The sequence below is a fragment of the Anabas testudineus genome, chromosome 18 (genome assembly GCF_900324465.2).
Source record: "Anabas testudineus chromosome 18, fAnaTes1.2, whole genome shotgun sequence".
Lineage (NCBI taxonomy): Eukaryota > Metazoa > Chordata > Actinopteri > Anabantiformes > Anabantidae > Anabas > Anabas testudineus.
Window position 1 is genome coordinate 14,788,787 of NC_046627.1, and position 16,163 is coordinate 14,804,949.

At 40.4% G+C, this 16,163-nt stretch overlaps 1 protein-coding gene across 2 annotated transcripts in view; it reads left to right on the forward strand.

Annotated features, from left to right (window-relative positions):
- The window catches only part of LOC113157550 (collagen alpha-1(XXV) chain), a 136,325-nt gene that overhangs the window by 93,745 nt on the left and 26,417 nt on the right, over nt 1-16,163 (forward strand). For both annotated transcript variants that reach the window (XM_026353111.1, XM_026353110.1), the window contains exons 7-14: nt 2,527-2,598; nt 3,280-3,396; nt 4,463-4,498; nt 9,467-9,493; nt 10,897-10,941; nt 12,839-12,883; nt 13,340-13,366; nt 15,451-15,495. In XM_026353111.1, the coding sequence (XP_026208896.1) occupies nt 2,527-2,598; nt 3,280-3,396; nt 4,463-4,498; nt 9,467-9,493; nt 10,897-10,941; nt 12,839-12,883; nt 13,340-13,366; nt 15,451-15,495 (414 nt within the window). The remainder of the gene's footprint in view (nt 1-2,526; nt 2,599-3,279; nt 3,397-4,462; nt 4,499-9,466; nt 9,494-10,896; nt 10,942-12,838; nt 12,884-13,339; nt 13,367-15,450; nt 15,496-16,163) is intronic.

Below are 16,163 nucleotides of genomic sequence, written 5' to 3' on the forward strand. Positions count from 1 at the left end.
TTTCCAACCAGCTTATATTAACACAAGATTCATTCTTAAGAGACCTTCTACATACACGCAGCCTAATTGTGATAAAAGTGGTTAGTTGATAAAAGTGGTTAGTGCTTGCTTTAAGTGTTTAGGATCAGATGAATAAAAAAAAAAAAAAAAGCAGGTTCAGACTTTAATTTCACATCATATGTTTTGGATTTTTATATTACAAGAGAAAAAGGCTTTTAGGATGAGAATAAACCAATGCATTTGGTAAATGTAATGTGATCTTAAGAAAGGTTGGCTAGAGTTGGTGGAGAGTAAACTTCTCCAAATCAAACACAGAGCAGGACCGAGGTGCTAACACACTCATAGCATCCAGGGCAGACTTCTTCCAGTGAGGAAATACTGCACAGTGGTTGTTCTAGTTACGAATGCTGCTTTTTCTTTTAATGTAATATCATAAAACAAAATGTTAGTTAATAAAGGGCTCATTTCCTTTGGCTATATCTGTAAGTAGGAAACGAGTTTGCGGGATTTGCTAATGATTGTGCCTTACAATAAATCCATTCTCTCAATTTTTTTGCCTTGTTGGGAAGAATGACACCACCCTATACCCTCTATAAAGACTTGAAAGACCCTCTGTGCTCAGCTATGCTTGATAAGCCATTGTTGTTTGGGGTAGGAATCTAGCAAACAGTCTAAGTGTCAGTGCACGTCCATATGGCGTAGAGACTGTAAAAGTCAAAATCAAAGACCTTGTTCAACAGGCATGTAAGGACATGCAGTAAAAGAAAATGTGTATGTCTGTGCATGGACAATATCTCCCCAAATGAAAGAAACTTAATGGGGAGCATTCATTCGGGTATAAAGTTCAAAACTATGTTTAGCAGTCTGTTTTTCTGGACTCAGATTAAAAGTTGCTATTCAGCCTTAACCATTGTCTCCTCTGAGGACAGCAGGAGCCCCGATGCTTTCTTCTTGTATTCAGTTTTCATGAGTGGATCACATATGTCTTGACAATTGTTGACAAGGGAATTGGAAACCATTTGATTGAATTTCCAGTGAAGAGCTCCATCCTCAGTGCTCCCCAAAAACTCTAGAAACAATACCGCTCTTAAATTTAGCAGCATGTTAAAGCTCAATGTCTGTCCTGTGATCATCTAAACAAATGTTCTGTCTGCATATGTGGGAAAACAGGAAACACTTTCTTGGCTATGACACTGTAGTATACTCACTACAAAGGATGGCCTCAGTGCTACTGGGCGCTCGGTTTCATATTGGAGAATAAACTTGGACTTGTTTAAGTGGGGAATGTTTTAGCTAAAACCCTAATCACGCTCATATCTTCGAAGGTAATTGCCTGACAGTTGACGTGATGCTATTAGGAAAAAGAAATTAACATTTAATTTTAAATCCAACCCACATCTTATACAGCTTAATTGAAACATTGGTGATGTTGTTTACATGTGGGATGCTTATCTTCTTCTTCCTTTAACTGTTTTTGTTCACCCAGTGTTTGAATGTCATGCGTGTGTTGTGCCATGTTCTGCTGTTTGTCCCTTTAGGGATTGCCTGGTCTCCCTACGCTGGCTGCTTTGCACAGCAATCAGATCCTGACTGTCAAGGTTTGTCGTGGTGGTGCCGCCTAGCTGCTCAGTCCTACCCCTCCGCAGCACATATTGAGAGTAAATGAATCACTGTCGAACGCCGATGATAGAGTAGGCGCAGGAAAAACCCAGTTTAATTAATCACAGCCAGTCATTTGTTATTCTCTTCCTCCACTGACGCTACCGGTCTTTCACTTGAGACTACTGTTCCATGTTACATGCCAGGTCTCTCATTGAAAGCAAAGGTGGCCTTTTACAACTTAGTAAGATGCTGTAGACTGGAATAAGAATCCATCAGCATCCTGAAACCAAGACTGGTTTGGCTCATCTCCATTGATGCTTAAATTTGTTGGAAGGAGCTCCAAGAGGATTACTCAGTGATGAACCAAAGTGGCAAAATTTCTTTTTTAACTCCTTTACCCATGGTTCACCACAAATCCTTCAATCCACCCATTTGGACTGTTTAAATAATGGAGGAAGTCACTTAATATCAGTGGACACTAGCACTGAAAGGAACGACTCAACTCAGATTGACCATGCTGGTTTCAGAGTGTGCAGCTCCTGGGGTCTGACTTAGCAGCAGGCACGATGATGATGATGATGATGACAGCACTTTTACAGAGGAGGAGAAATTCCCATTTTTTTTCCCGGGGACTGCGAGCTCGCTGCGGCGCCCTCACACCCCTGTGGTGGTAATTATGGGCCCTGGCTCCAAAAAATAAGTCTAGACTTCCGAAGCAAACCACCCCAGTGCTGGAAAAGTGTGGATTTCTCCCCCATCTGTGAAGGTGCTGGACTGAAGTTCATGAACACAAGCCTTTCTAACAAAATCTGTTTCTTTTTGCATTTGCATTCCTCCTTCCTCCTTCTTCTTCTGGGACCTCATCCTTCTTCAATCTTCTCTCACCTCTGACCTACGACCTCTTGACCTCACACACCTGCTCAGATGGTCTTCCCTAAGATCAATCATGGCTTTCTTTCTGCTGACCAGCAGCTCATAAAGCGGCGGCTCATTAAGGTAGTGGCTGTGTCCTCACTCGTCTGTCTATCCACTGGCCAAGTTCCACCGAATCACTTCTGTCTGGCCATTCTGCAGTTTGCATGCAAGCCTACAGGCAGACCTGTCATAAACACTCCTATACTCTTACTGTTATTGTTAGAGAAATATGGAAACTTCTTTTTGGAAAACAAGGTTTTATTAAGGTAAAAAGAATTACTGTCCTGGAACAACTTAAAGCACTTTCAATACCCATTGATTAATGAAGTTAGATTGATGAATATTTTCTTAGACTAACTTACAATCCACTATAATGATGGACCACACATTTCAGTATATTTTTCCCCTGATTATTGTAGCTTTATACTGACAAATGTATTTTTTTTCAGCAAGTACCGAATGCACAAGCCCCGTTCTACTTATGAGGTCCATTTAGGAATGCATGCATTTTGAGGGATTAATATTTCCGCTATAAATCAAAAACAATTACCGCTCCGTCTTCATTGTTGTATGCTAGCTGTAGCTGTAAGATCCAAAACGCAAGATTTCCTCCATGTTATGAATGGAGACGGCCCATAGCCACCCACCAGACCATTCTACTGCTCTCTCTTCATTATCATTCATCTGCTGTGGCTCTAGTCTCAGTGGGTCCAACAGTATCACAGCATAATTGATGTTGAAATGTGTTTGTTTGCCACACAGGGAGATCAGGGACAAGCAGGACCACCTGGGCCTCCAGGGCCACCAGGCCCTCCTGGGCCAAGGGGGCCACCAGGGGACACCGGCAAAGATGGGCCCAGAGGCGTACCTGGTCTACCAGTGAGTACTGAGATCTGCAAAGTTTGTTTAGCTGAAGAGTTTCTTTGTCATTGGGATTTTTAAAAGTGATTAGAAATGCAGCATTTTTCCCTTTAAGGATAAAACAAGTTAAGGTATTTTTGTTTTCATATTCAATTTGACTTTGACTCATTGCTGGGAGCGTTTACCCCAATGAAAACCTTTCTAATTAAGCCTACGCCTATGCAACTGTAGTTTATTGACTGTAGTTCATTGCTCTCATGTTAGCTAAACATGAATACGCTCCTGTGAGAATGCTTTACGTTTACTTGGTTGTTTTTCATTATAATGTAATATTTTCCATGTCTTTAACCGTGTCACTGGCATCACGCTAATTTATGTGAACTCTGCCTGTGAGAGACAGAAGAAAGAGAAAAGCTTGTCAATTATGTTCAGTCATAAAACCTTCAGAGGGCTCCAGCTGATCTTTATTGACTTGGCAGAGTTCTCAGTGGGAGTGCAAAAATATTAAGTGTTGTTTATCTGCCTTTCTCCAAGTTTTTGATGATTATTGTTTTTAGTTCTTCCAGTTACAGTTGCAATAGTTGTTTCGTTTTTCCAAGAAATTAAACTTCTCCTGCTGAGCTGCTGTTATTTCTCTAATGATTTATTTCTCTTGGTGTGAATCTCACAGAGAAAGGGTGGCACAAATTGTCCTGTAACCTCACAAAGAGGCAACAAATGAATAATTTTCAAGCATGACTTTGACATTGGAACTGGGTTACGGCATATATATCATTTATACCCCAACAAATGTAGCAACATTCAACATTTCAGAGCCAGACTTGAAGCAAAAGCAGACACACTAGAACATGGTTGCATCATTTAAAAGCATTATAAAAGCCTCACAGCCAGTTTGGTGCAGCACAAACATTCAACGCCATTGACGTCTACTTGGTAACCATAGTGAAGAAGATGAAATGAGAACATAATGTGGAAAATGTTGTGTGTTTTAACCTGAATTATCAATTTAAAAATTATTGTTCTTTACTGTTCAGAGAAGCCTTAGTTCTTACATTAAATTGACTTTTTTTTGTATTTCCTGTAGGGTGATCCAGGGCAGCCTGGAGAAACAGGACCCATGGTAAGCACCATTAAGTAAAATTTGATATGTCATTTGGATTTTGTATAGATATTATAGATGGGATCCATATACATATTTGACAGACAGAAATGAGAGGGTGTTTGAATTGTTTAGTTTTACTATGTGACCTCAGCTAAGGCTATCATGTGATTAACTCCACTTCTTTAACTGTTAAAAAAAACAAATTTATCCAATTGCTATTACCGCAGACTTTTCACAGTTATTTTTCTTCTATTTAGTTGTAAATGTTTTCAACTTTGCATATTTTTGAATGCACAAACAATAGAGAGATTCCAGGGCTTTAAATAATTGTGACTCAATAGTCTAATTCTTTGGTTAATTAAGCAGAACAATGATTGGCTTTAGTTTTCATTTAAATATGTCATTTTTCTCAGTTATGTGCTGCAAAACAGTGTATTAAACAAAATTTAGGTTTTTAGTTTTTATTCTTTTGCAGGAAAACACATAGAGACACTGCCACTTATACTTTTTAATGTACATTTTCGTTTCACAAGGAGGTTTATGGATACTATGGTGAATATTAATGACACATTTTATGAAACCCTGCTAAACCGTATGTTTTCTCTCACACAACCCCTGATACTGTACAGTAGGGACAAGCTGTTCCAGTTAACAGAAACTGGATACCACTTGTACCACTTGTGGTGTTCAGCAAATAAAGCACTTGATTAAAGTTTCCTCGTAAAAGCTGTATTGAATAGGTCAAGCCAAATTCCAGGGAAAGCCAGGTCGGAAAACGTGACACTTGGTGATGTCAGTTTTCACAAGTGCAGGGGAGAATAAGTTGACAGAGGAGGTGATATCAAGCGCGTCCATCTCTGATTCCATCTCCCTGGACTTTTCCCATCGTGTGGAAAATTCTGGTGAATTGGAAAGATATGGGCAGAGAAAATAAAGCACAGTGAGGCTTTAAGTAGTGAAACAGACACATTAACTAGAGAGTGAGAGGACATTAAAGCTAAAGATGGTAATCACTTAACATGCTACGCTCTGCACAAGCGACCGCTTCATTTTTACTTTAATGTTGCCGAAGCTTTCAGCTCTTGTTGACTTTAATTATATGTTTTATCCATTATCTGCGTTGTGCTTATAGCTGCATCAGCAGCACGGTTTTGCGAGTGCGAAAATTGCATCATTCGCTCCCAGGTGTCCTTCCATAAGTCTCCAGTGCTTACACAGTCACTCATGACAGCGGCTGAAGTCATTCTCTCAGATAAATGGGGAATTGCATACAAAATGACCTCTCTGCTCACTGTAATTCTGGAAATAAGGCATACTGTTCCAGGAGTGTATATACACAGGATGACACAAATGTACTTTTAATAAGGAGTAATACCATTTGGACATCAACACTACCCTCTTTAAAGCAGCGTAAGATGAGCAGGCCTCAGAGGTTGTAAAAAGACATGACATGGCTGCTCAAACACACAGGAGTTGCCGTCGCTGGGCTTCTGTTTCCAGCCAAAAGCAGCCAGCGTGCTACTCCAAGGGGAGAAAAAGCAACGATAACATAATTGATTAGAGAGACATGTTTCTGTACATGATCATTTGGGCTGTTAAACCCCTAGAGAGGGAATAAAAAGAAATTCCTCATCCACAAACACAATACCACTCCACACCCTTGATTTGCTTTTGAAGATCAATATGAATTAGATGTGAATTAGGAACCAGACCGATAGGCTCCACTTTTCTGTGATCGGCACTTTGAGATTCGCACAAGTGAACTCGAGGTAGGGTTTCTAAAACCCCTTCCTAAACAACTCCATCTTCTTTGATGGTGCTTTAAGAACTAGTGTCCACTTGATGCAGCTCCTCGTTTTGTTTTTGTTTTATGTAGATGCTATTGTTTAAGAGGCAAAAGTAGATTCCAGAGTTTTCCATCAGGCTTCCAGGACATATGGTGCTGGTTAGAAGGATTAAGCTCTTGTGGAGCAACAAGGAGGAGGGGGGAGGTGGGAAGAAGAAGAAAAAGGAAATATTTTCAGGACTCGATTCAGAATCATCAGTGCCATAAGGTCTCTCTGGGGTAAATTAAGGGGGTCTTCAACTCTCTAAAGGTGGCTTGCAGCCTTGCACACAGTTTTCATTTTGTACTTGATTTTGCTTCAAAAAGACTAAAGATGGAAAACTAGTGGTGTTTTCTATGTGGTGTAGCCTTCATCTGCCTTTTTGGTGTTATTTCCAATTATGCTGCAGAAGTTCACTGATCCACGTTTGCATCCTATTCCGTCCATAGCTACCCACAATGCAGCAGTGACTCACCATAGACATTATTTAAATGCACAACAGGCATGGATGTAGGGAGCTAATTTTCTGTCTAATTGGGACATATCTATAATATTTTGGTGTCTTTGAACAAGGTTTTTTTTTTCCATTTAATGTGAAGCCAAGCATGAGGAGCAAAGATGTGAATAGAACATGCTCTATGCACTCCAGAAATGTTGCGGCAAATGTCGACATCAGTGAGAAAAAGCGTTGGGCTTATTGTCAGAGGTGGTATACCCATAGGCATGGCCATAATGAGGACTTGAGAAATGCTGAGGTGGTTAGGTCATGCGTTTTAACCAGGAACTGCAGATGAAAAGTGGCTAGTGGCTTTTTCAATCGAGCTTCCATCCATCCACACTTTGAACTTTGACATTTTATAAATTTTATAGACCAAATGATTAATCAAGAACTTTAACAAAGTAAGTGCAGCAGTTCGAGATAAATCAACTTTTGAACAAAATAGATACTGGGCCGCAGAGAAACCAGTTTAATTACCAAGGCTTATTCCACAGATACTGCAGATGATTGAATAGGACTTTTAGATGAAGACACTAGTTACTTACCACCAAACAAGACCCATGTAGTTCAAAGCCCATTTTGTAGCTAAGAATACTGCAATTTAATGTTAAAAAAACAGTGTATTGTCCCATAACCTTCAAAATAAGATCGAACAATAGCGGCCTGTACTTCGAGCTCTTCTATGCTTTGATCAGCCCAAATATTTTTTCCTGTAAATGCTGAGCAGGAATTGCACACTCTGGAAGTTCTTCAACTGTAGACTGAGTGTGGGAATTGACCTGGCAATTGCTCCATTGTTTGTCATTTCCGACTCATGAATGAAAGCAGAAAAACATTCGGCGCTTTGTGTTTGTGCTCGGATGATTGACATCAATAGGCTCCTGGTTGATATTGCACATTCATGGATTCTTTCTTTCTGTGGATGTTAAATGAGGCAGCGAAGGTGCCATATGCTGCACATGTGCTAACGTGATGAAGACTTATAGCTGGAAAAATTATACTCTCTGATGAAGAGACTGTATTTGGATTGTTCTCTACCTTTAATTTGCCTTCAATGTCAGGGCCCAAAGCTGGGAACAAAAGGAGGCAGGATGGAGACTTCCTCAAGGGCTCTTGACTTTGTGCAAAATCTCCTTTTGAGGCAGTAGCTCCTGAGTGCTCTCAGATGTAGCCAAGCTAATTAGCGCTCAGACGAGTGGCACATGCTCTCACATACCTAGTGGGTCATAAAGATGTTTACCAAACCCTACTGAGGATAGCTAACAAAGGCTTTTAAAGGCAAGCGGGAGGAAAACCTTTTTTCTTGTTGGACTGGGATAATGAAAGTTGTTCATTGAGGTTTTTCTTATAAGTGCCGATGGAATGCTCTATAAATGAGCTGCAACTGTGTGAGCCATTTCTGTAAATGTGAGAACTTGTTGCCGCAGGGATTTTAACGGGATAGTTTTGCGAAAATCGAGGAGTCGAGAATGGGAACCTTCTGGAGCTTCAGTTACTCAGTCATTGTCTTGTTTGAGCAACAGAAACTGGCTAAGAGGTTAGGTGAAGATTGACCGAACATTTTATTCTCAGGAACATGGTCATTATAATAGTTCTTTTAGCTAAGCCAAGTATCCATTGTTGCTTTGGCCGCAAGGCACAAGTTGGCTCCACTTTGTCTGCACTGACAGTGAAAATGTTCAACCTGAACGTGTCCTTGTTGGCTACCTTTTAATATAGGCACACAAACCTTTTATACTCATCGGGGGACCAAATCTTGGCTGTTGCCAATTATACTGCATCAACATGAAAAAAAAAAAAAAAACTATGAAGGTTGTTGTTGAAGGCTTGTGGGGCATTAGGTCTGCATGGCTTTGACCCAGCTGCAAGTGATGAGCCAAATGGCACCATTTACTGCAGATCCTGATCACAGAGAGGAAAAATATTGGACGACAAGAGATGTTGTAACTGCCAAGCGTAAAGGTGATGATGAGTCTTGTGTAGCCTAGACGGGAGAAACTAACTTGCAGCTTGGTGCCTCATTGTATTCACAGAGCAGCTCTGCTGTTTATAGGCAGGTTCTGGTGGAGGAGGCCCCGACCCAACATGGCCTCCAGCTTCTCTGTGGTGAACTGAAAACAGGTTGAAAGTAGAAGCTGTCTTTTCAGACACATCTATCACCAACTTAGTGTAAATCTCACTTAGAAACGTGGCGCCTTTTTGCCCTCACTCATAAGCTTTCTAAGGCTATTGGCCTATTTAGGTAATGAACCTCTCTATGTGTTGGACTAACTCAGAAAGCAAAGCAGCCAAACAAGACAAGTTTTTACAGTCACAAAAAAAACGAATAAAGAGAGTTCAACATAAAACATATAAGATATCTGGTTATTTGTGGTCTCATTAGAGATTCATGTGTATGGTGCAGTTCAATGAAACAATGGCTCAGACCGAGCTGATTTTCATTCTTAGTTCAAGAATAAAACAAGGGATTGATTGTGATTCTGTTCTGCCTGAAGGGTGTGTGCTCTCTGTCTGAAATCCTACCAGAGCCTTGCCAGTCTCTCTGCTGTGACCGTGTTGGCTGTGGAAATCATATTACTTCATGATACATGGATTTTTTTATTTTTTCTTCTACTTCTCCTCCACTTACTTTTCTCTCTCTGTCTCTCTTTTCATTTATAGGGGCCTGAGGGGCCACAAGGACTGAAGGTACATTACAAAAAAAGAACTTCTTGTTCCATCTGTATTAGTTTTCTTTCTTTTATTAAAAGATTAGACTCCCTCACTTCACAGTAGTTTGGTACAGAATGCTATTAAAATGACATTTCAGTCTAATAAGGAACTTTCTTTGTCCACTTCTTATAATCTTAGTTTCTCTTTCTTATGCACATAAGTTTACCTGGAGATTAGTGAGGCAAAGGTAGGGCAAGTAAATAAAAAAAAAAAAGAGAGTTGGAGCTCAAACAGGATGAGAAGGGAAAGGACGAAGAATGACAGAAGGAGAGAGACACAACAGAGAACCTGGAGCTAAGTGCTGTGATACAGGCTACAGGTCCCTGGCGGCGCTGATGTGAGAAACAGATGTAAGCCATATCCAGCCATCAGGTAGCTGCCAGTGTTTGTTCAGTGTAACCCAATCAGACACTTCCTGTCTGCGCTGTCATCTGTCGGCGGGGCCTCCCGTCGACGTAGGAGGGGGGTGTGTGTGTGTGAAGGGGTCAATGATGACACACTGCCGTCTTAATGACTCATAAACCAGGCCCCAAGGCTACTCAATTAGATCTGCTGCTGCTGGAGCGCTCTGTTTAGCAGAGGCGCAGTTGTTCAAGTTTCACCACCTTGGTGTTTGATTTGGTGCCATTACATGATATAATGTAGAGCGTGAATCATATGTTGTTGGAATAATATATGTTATGTAGTTTCTCTCCCTAACGTGACTCATTCACCCCTGACTTAACCTTAGAGTTAAGGTGACTAAGTTATCTGTAGGATGTATTAAAATAATCATTGTATTCTATTAGTTTCCCTCTAAATGTGGCTATAATAACAGTAACTTTTATTATGGAGGGGCACAAATAGCCAACACAAGCAAACCATCAGGCAAGAGAGTGGGAGTTCATTAAAACATGTTTGGTGCTTGGTCTTCATCTTCTATACCAGAGCACGTGTAAACACAAGAACCTTTTTTTTTAATAGCTCAACAGAATTATTCTCAGCTCACAGTAGCACCATGTGGCTGTATCATCCATAGCTGGGTAGACCCTGAAATATGACATGCAGTATTTATTCTGGCCTGGTTTGATAAGATCAGCACACACTGAGGGTTTGCACAGAAGTTGGGATGGAGACAGGAGACAGCCCTGCTCAGGAGCACTTCTGTTAAATCCTACATTTATTTTTACATGTATGTAATGTGTCGACAATTGTTTAAACTATTCTGTATTTTCTGAGACATGACATAGACACTCAATAGAAAGAAAAAGTTCATTGTCACATATATTTATTTGATTTTTTTATTGCCGTAGCTGCAGTGTTGAGTTTCTTTTAAAAGCTAAATGCGCTGTGATCATTTAATATAATGACACCTAAAGGCCGTTGTGTTTATTTCCCAGGGTTCACTCGGGCCTCCTGGCATCCCAGGTGTTGATGGACAGAAGGTGAGCTCATACAAACAACACCGCTAATGACTGTGCGTCACATTTTTACACTTTCCTTTTGGCTGTTTGCTGGTTGTTTCATCACGAAAATGGATGCTGCTGCAACATCTCGTCTCTTTAAGTCGTGCAATTTTATTTTTTTCTGATGATAAAGTTAGACTGGTGAATCTGGAGGACATTTAAGGGAAACGTTATTTCCCTTAAACACATCGCTCTCAAAACCCACTAGTAAAAAATGTTCAGAAAGCTAATTTCCATCCACACCTGAAAGTATTTTGTCTTCAAAAGGCTCAAACACTTTAACACACTCAGAATTTTCATTAGTCCCTTTTACCATATGTTGCGCTTCTCATATTAGAAAGGTTCTGCCACGCATCGTGACAAATTCAAACCACTATCCCGCTCGGGAGAAATCCCCTGGGCTGCATCTTCAAGTCTTAACCACAAAGTCCCATTTCGAGCTGCCTGCGAATCTGCTCACCGTCTCAGCTCATTTCTGCATTTCACTTTTATGGCGACTGAAGAAGACACACGGCACAGGTGTTTCACAAAGGGGGAAAATTGGAAAAGCATATTTATTTGAGAACAAACAGTGGCATAAGTGACATGAGCGAATGGAGAGATGAACTGAGAGGCGGCCTCTTTTCTAATCTCGAGCATACTTTTATAGAGATATGAGCGGAGAGGCACGCACGGCCGTAATAAGAACCAGAGTGAAGAAGTTTCATTTTGGAGTTGAAGCCATATTTTGGTGACAGCGCAGGCTGAAGGCCTAATTCCATACTTGTACAAAAAAAAGTGGGGTAAAACTCCAATCTTTTGCAATAAGTGTATTAAACTGAATCTGCTATGGTATGTAAGTGTCACTCAAGCAGAAAGTTGAACTCTGAAGTAATTAAAGCTGCTCTGCCAACAGTGTCAGGTTGACTGGCAGACATCATATTGATCTGACATAGATATCCACCGAAAGGGGATGATCACTAATGCAAACCTTACCAGCCCCACTTCAGGACTTTTTAATCAGACTCCCTCATCGTTATGGCAATATATTATCATCATGTCAATGACTCCCATATGTGAGCTGATGGATGTCACGTGGATCTTAAATACAGATATTCTCACTATATGCAGAATATGTGATGCTAAGAAAACTCAAACTTTAAGCACTAAGCGAGGTAGAAAGAAAAGGGGATAATGTACAGCAGCCTACTTTCCTTATAATATATTTTTGCCTGTTTCCATGTATTTTAATTCATATAATCCAAACAATAGAGTGCTTTATTTTCCACCCTGGCTGCATTAATCGGAATCATCCAGTTAAAGTTGTCTGTCTAGGATGAGGAATAGCTGCTACTCTTCTGAAAGGCTAATGATGTGGTAGGTTTGCAAAGGTCATAGGGCTAATTGTTTCTGGCAACAGATGGTCCGAGGTTGTTCTCTCGGTGAGAGCCACAGAGAGCAGGGTTTCAAACGCTCCCGCTACCAGCAAACTGGCATTCGTCAGATGGACTTGGCTTTGTCCCTTTGCATTTGCAGAAACCAAAGCGAAGATAATTGAACTTTTAATCAGCTTGTTTATCCTCTCGGCTTTCAGATTTAGCTTGTGGTTTTAATATTTTTTTATACTTATTCACTTTACCCATAGATGTACATTAACACATGGAAAGTCTATTCTGTTTTTTTACATCGGCTGCTCAGTTATCAGCTATCCTGCAAATGCGTAACAGCTGTGCACCAACAACACAAGCGTAACCTCTGTCAAGGTGAAAGGGTATCTCCATTTATTTCAGCATTTTGTATCCCCTGACCTTAAATCAGAGTTCACACTGAACAGAACACTGAATACAGCCACTGTGTGTGTGTGTGTGTGTGTGTGTGTGTGTGTTGCTGTCCATAGGGGGATGTTGGCATCCGAGGATTGGACGGTATCCCTGGCACCAAGGTCTGGTCCACACATATTCTGTGTGCTCTTATTTTTGCAAATACACTGTGATCATATTTTTGTTTGTATTGTGTCTATTTTTTGTAATTTAACCACCATTTATAAAAAAAAATTTGACCATATTTGTATTAGACTTCATAAATACATTTCATGTTTGCTTTAATTATGGATTTTTTAACATCCATACGTTATTTTATGTTGGTTAATTAATTGTGATAACTGTATCTTATGCTTCAAATAAATCAAACTAAGGTGAAATATTGTTACAATTATAATCATGGTCTGTTACTGCAACAAAAACTCAATGTGCAGCCAAAATACAAGTGAATTTCCACTATCTAACATGAGTTTAACCTCAGATACAATCTGACCCTTGGTGGCTGCAATAATTCCTCGGCTGAACCCAACTCCTTCTGAGCTTTCCTGTGTTTAATACACTGCTTTCTTTCCCAACAGGGTGAAATGGGAGAACGAGGTGAAAAGGTAAAGTGTAAATTCAGATCACCAATCATTATTGTTAGCATCAGTCTTGATATCGCACCACGCCTTTGAGCAGCCATCCTGATAAAGTGACAGCAGCTCTGACTTTGTTTTACACAACTTCCACTTGTTTTTTCAAGAGTGACTCCCTTCTGAGATTTGTCCATCAGTGACTCAGTGATTCAGTGAGTCATAAACCAAATTTCTCCGACTCCAGTCCTTACGAGCGACCACAAAACCAAATCTATACAATAACCTCGGAGGGAAAAAACAGCGGTAGTCTCTCCGTTCTCCAGTTCAGAGTTATCGAGTGGGTGGGAGGTGTACGCAGTGACCAGGGTGAGGCAGGCTCAGGAGGGAGGTGATGACTAAGTGTGCTTCATCGACCACAAAATCAGCCTTCAGGCAGTTGTTCTTCTGAGTTTTCCTTCAAACTAGAGAAATATCCTTCGTCATAAACCCACCTGTAAAAATGTTACTGTGCAGCCGTGGTTCATGGCTTCACGGGTGTCCTGTGGAGGCCGAATACTAATAATGACTCAGTCTACAATGATAGAAACAGCATTAGATAGATGATTATTATTCAATATCGTGTACACAGTGTATGCTTTTGTCTTTTAGCCTTCACTGTAAAGCAGAGCCCCCCCAATATATTTGTCTGTGATACGACCATGTACAACCCTCTAAAACAGAGCTTTATATACATACAACCTTGTGCTATCCAAATGTATTTTTAATATAGTAGGTGTTTGAGAGACAATGAGCAAAGTAAACAGTTTGAATATAGAGAAAGTGTTCTCCAACCACCTTTAAACTGATCCTGCAGCTCCTCAGAGACTCACTGGTTGGGAATCACTATTAGATGTTATTTTCTGACAGTTACAGTGTTGTTCTGTTAACATAAACTGCAGGTTTTTGGCGTCATTAGCTCACTAAAGAGCCAACCGGCAAGAAAGATTCATAGATAAACATTTGTGGTTAAGGATAAAGTCATTTTTAATCTTCTTTACAAAGGCACGACCTCTGATTTCAAATCACTGTAGCTGTTATTCATTGTGAGTGTTTGCGGTCCATCATGTGGGTTTATCAAATGTGTGGATTCACCAACAGCTCTCAAACTCGCTCTAAAGCACCACTGGCTTTTATTTTGAAGCGGAGCCGGTTGTGTTAACATAAGCGGTTGTTCTTGGCCGTGGTTGCGAACTAAAGAGCCAGCAGGCGAATTTAAGAAAACAATACTAGCCTCTAACAGATAAAAACTGACACAACCCCTCTATTTTAAATCTTTGGATTTACTGCGCTGGTCACCTTCAAATTAGGAACATATCAACTGGAGTTATAGCAGTGCCGTGATAATCTGCTGTCAACGACACTGCAGCCCCCAGCATTTGCTCATTAGCACTAAACACTAAGTGGAGCTCAGACTGATGATTTTGCAGATATCAGACAACTGGAAATTATAAATATAGACTTAATTTTAGCGCTAAATGGAAAACATAGCAAGTTATCAAATAGTTGTTAACCTTAAATATCAACCACGTAATAGTGAGTTGATTATCAGAGTGATTAGGATCCATTCTCTGTGCAGAAGCTAAATGCTCAAACATCTCGACTGATACATGCTGCTAGTGTGGCTGAAATGGGATTGAACTTGTTTTATAACACTAAGATGGAAGATTTGTGAATGTAGAAGTGACACGGTTCACCGTCGACGCCAGGAGTTTTGCACCAGCCCCACATACACACACAGAAAGTATTACATCACCTGAAATCAGTCATATTCGATCCATGTGTGATGACTCAGTGAGTGACCAGAGTGACTTTAACGTCCACAGTAATGGCACTTCATCTCTGCTGCAATGTTCTTGGCTTTTTTCTCCAAGCATCCATTAAGCTGTTTTACAGGGCAGTCACTCACAGGAGAAGAATAATGGCAGCGTCCAACTGTGTGTAATGGGCGTTCAATCTGGGCAGTCGTGTTTAAGATCTCTTTCTTCAGATTATCTAGATTTGTCAGTTTATCAGCATAGACTCATTCCCTGCAATTAAAAGCCTTCTGATTTTCTTTGTGTGCTTTTTAATCATAGGGTGATATGGGCGAAGAAGGACCGAAAGGGGAAATGGGAGAGAAGGTATGAAAGTCCCACTTTACCTTTTTATTGTCTTTGTTTATGTCTTGGAGCCTGTACAGAGAAACAGCAGAACGTCTGGTTGAGGCCAGAAAACATAAAAAAAAAAAAAAAATCTATCGTCCAACATCTGAGATCTGTGAAGAGCAGCAGCAGCAGCAGCAGCAGACGTTGCCGAGGTCAAGCGGCATCAGTTTTAGTCAAGGCTGCACAACAGCAAACATCCTGGCACTCAACGTATCCTTTGTGCTTAATGTGGTCTTAATTGTTATGCTACGCCGATGGTGCATTTTCTGTTTGGATGGCTCCCGCATTAATTTGGGTCCATTTGTCACGAAGACAGCTTGTCACGTTGGGATTCATGTCCAACAAAAGGCAGAGCGGAGCTCAAGTAATACATTCGCGTTTCTGTCCAAAAAGCTTTTGTTTTCGGGAAGAGTAATTTTTGTGTTTTCTGTTAGTACACTGACATCATGTCCGCAGGCAGATTATACTGTACATCCTATCCAGAACTTGCCACGCTGCCTTTGTTGTTATTATTTTGTTAAAGCAGCATTTATGAAAATGGGTTACAGCCTTTTTTTTTTCCTTTCTTTTTTATATTGGGTGACCTTGTGACAAAATTTGGGCCTCTTTACCCATCAAAATTGTTATAAATCATTTCAGAAACA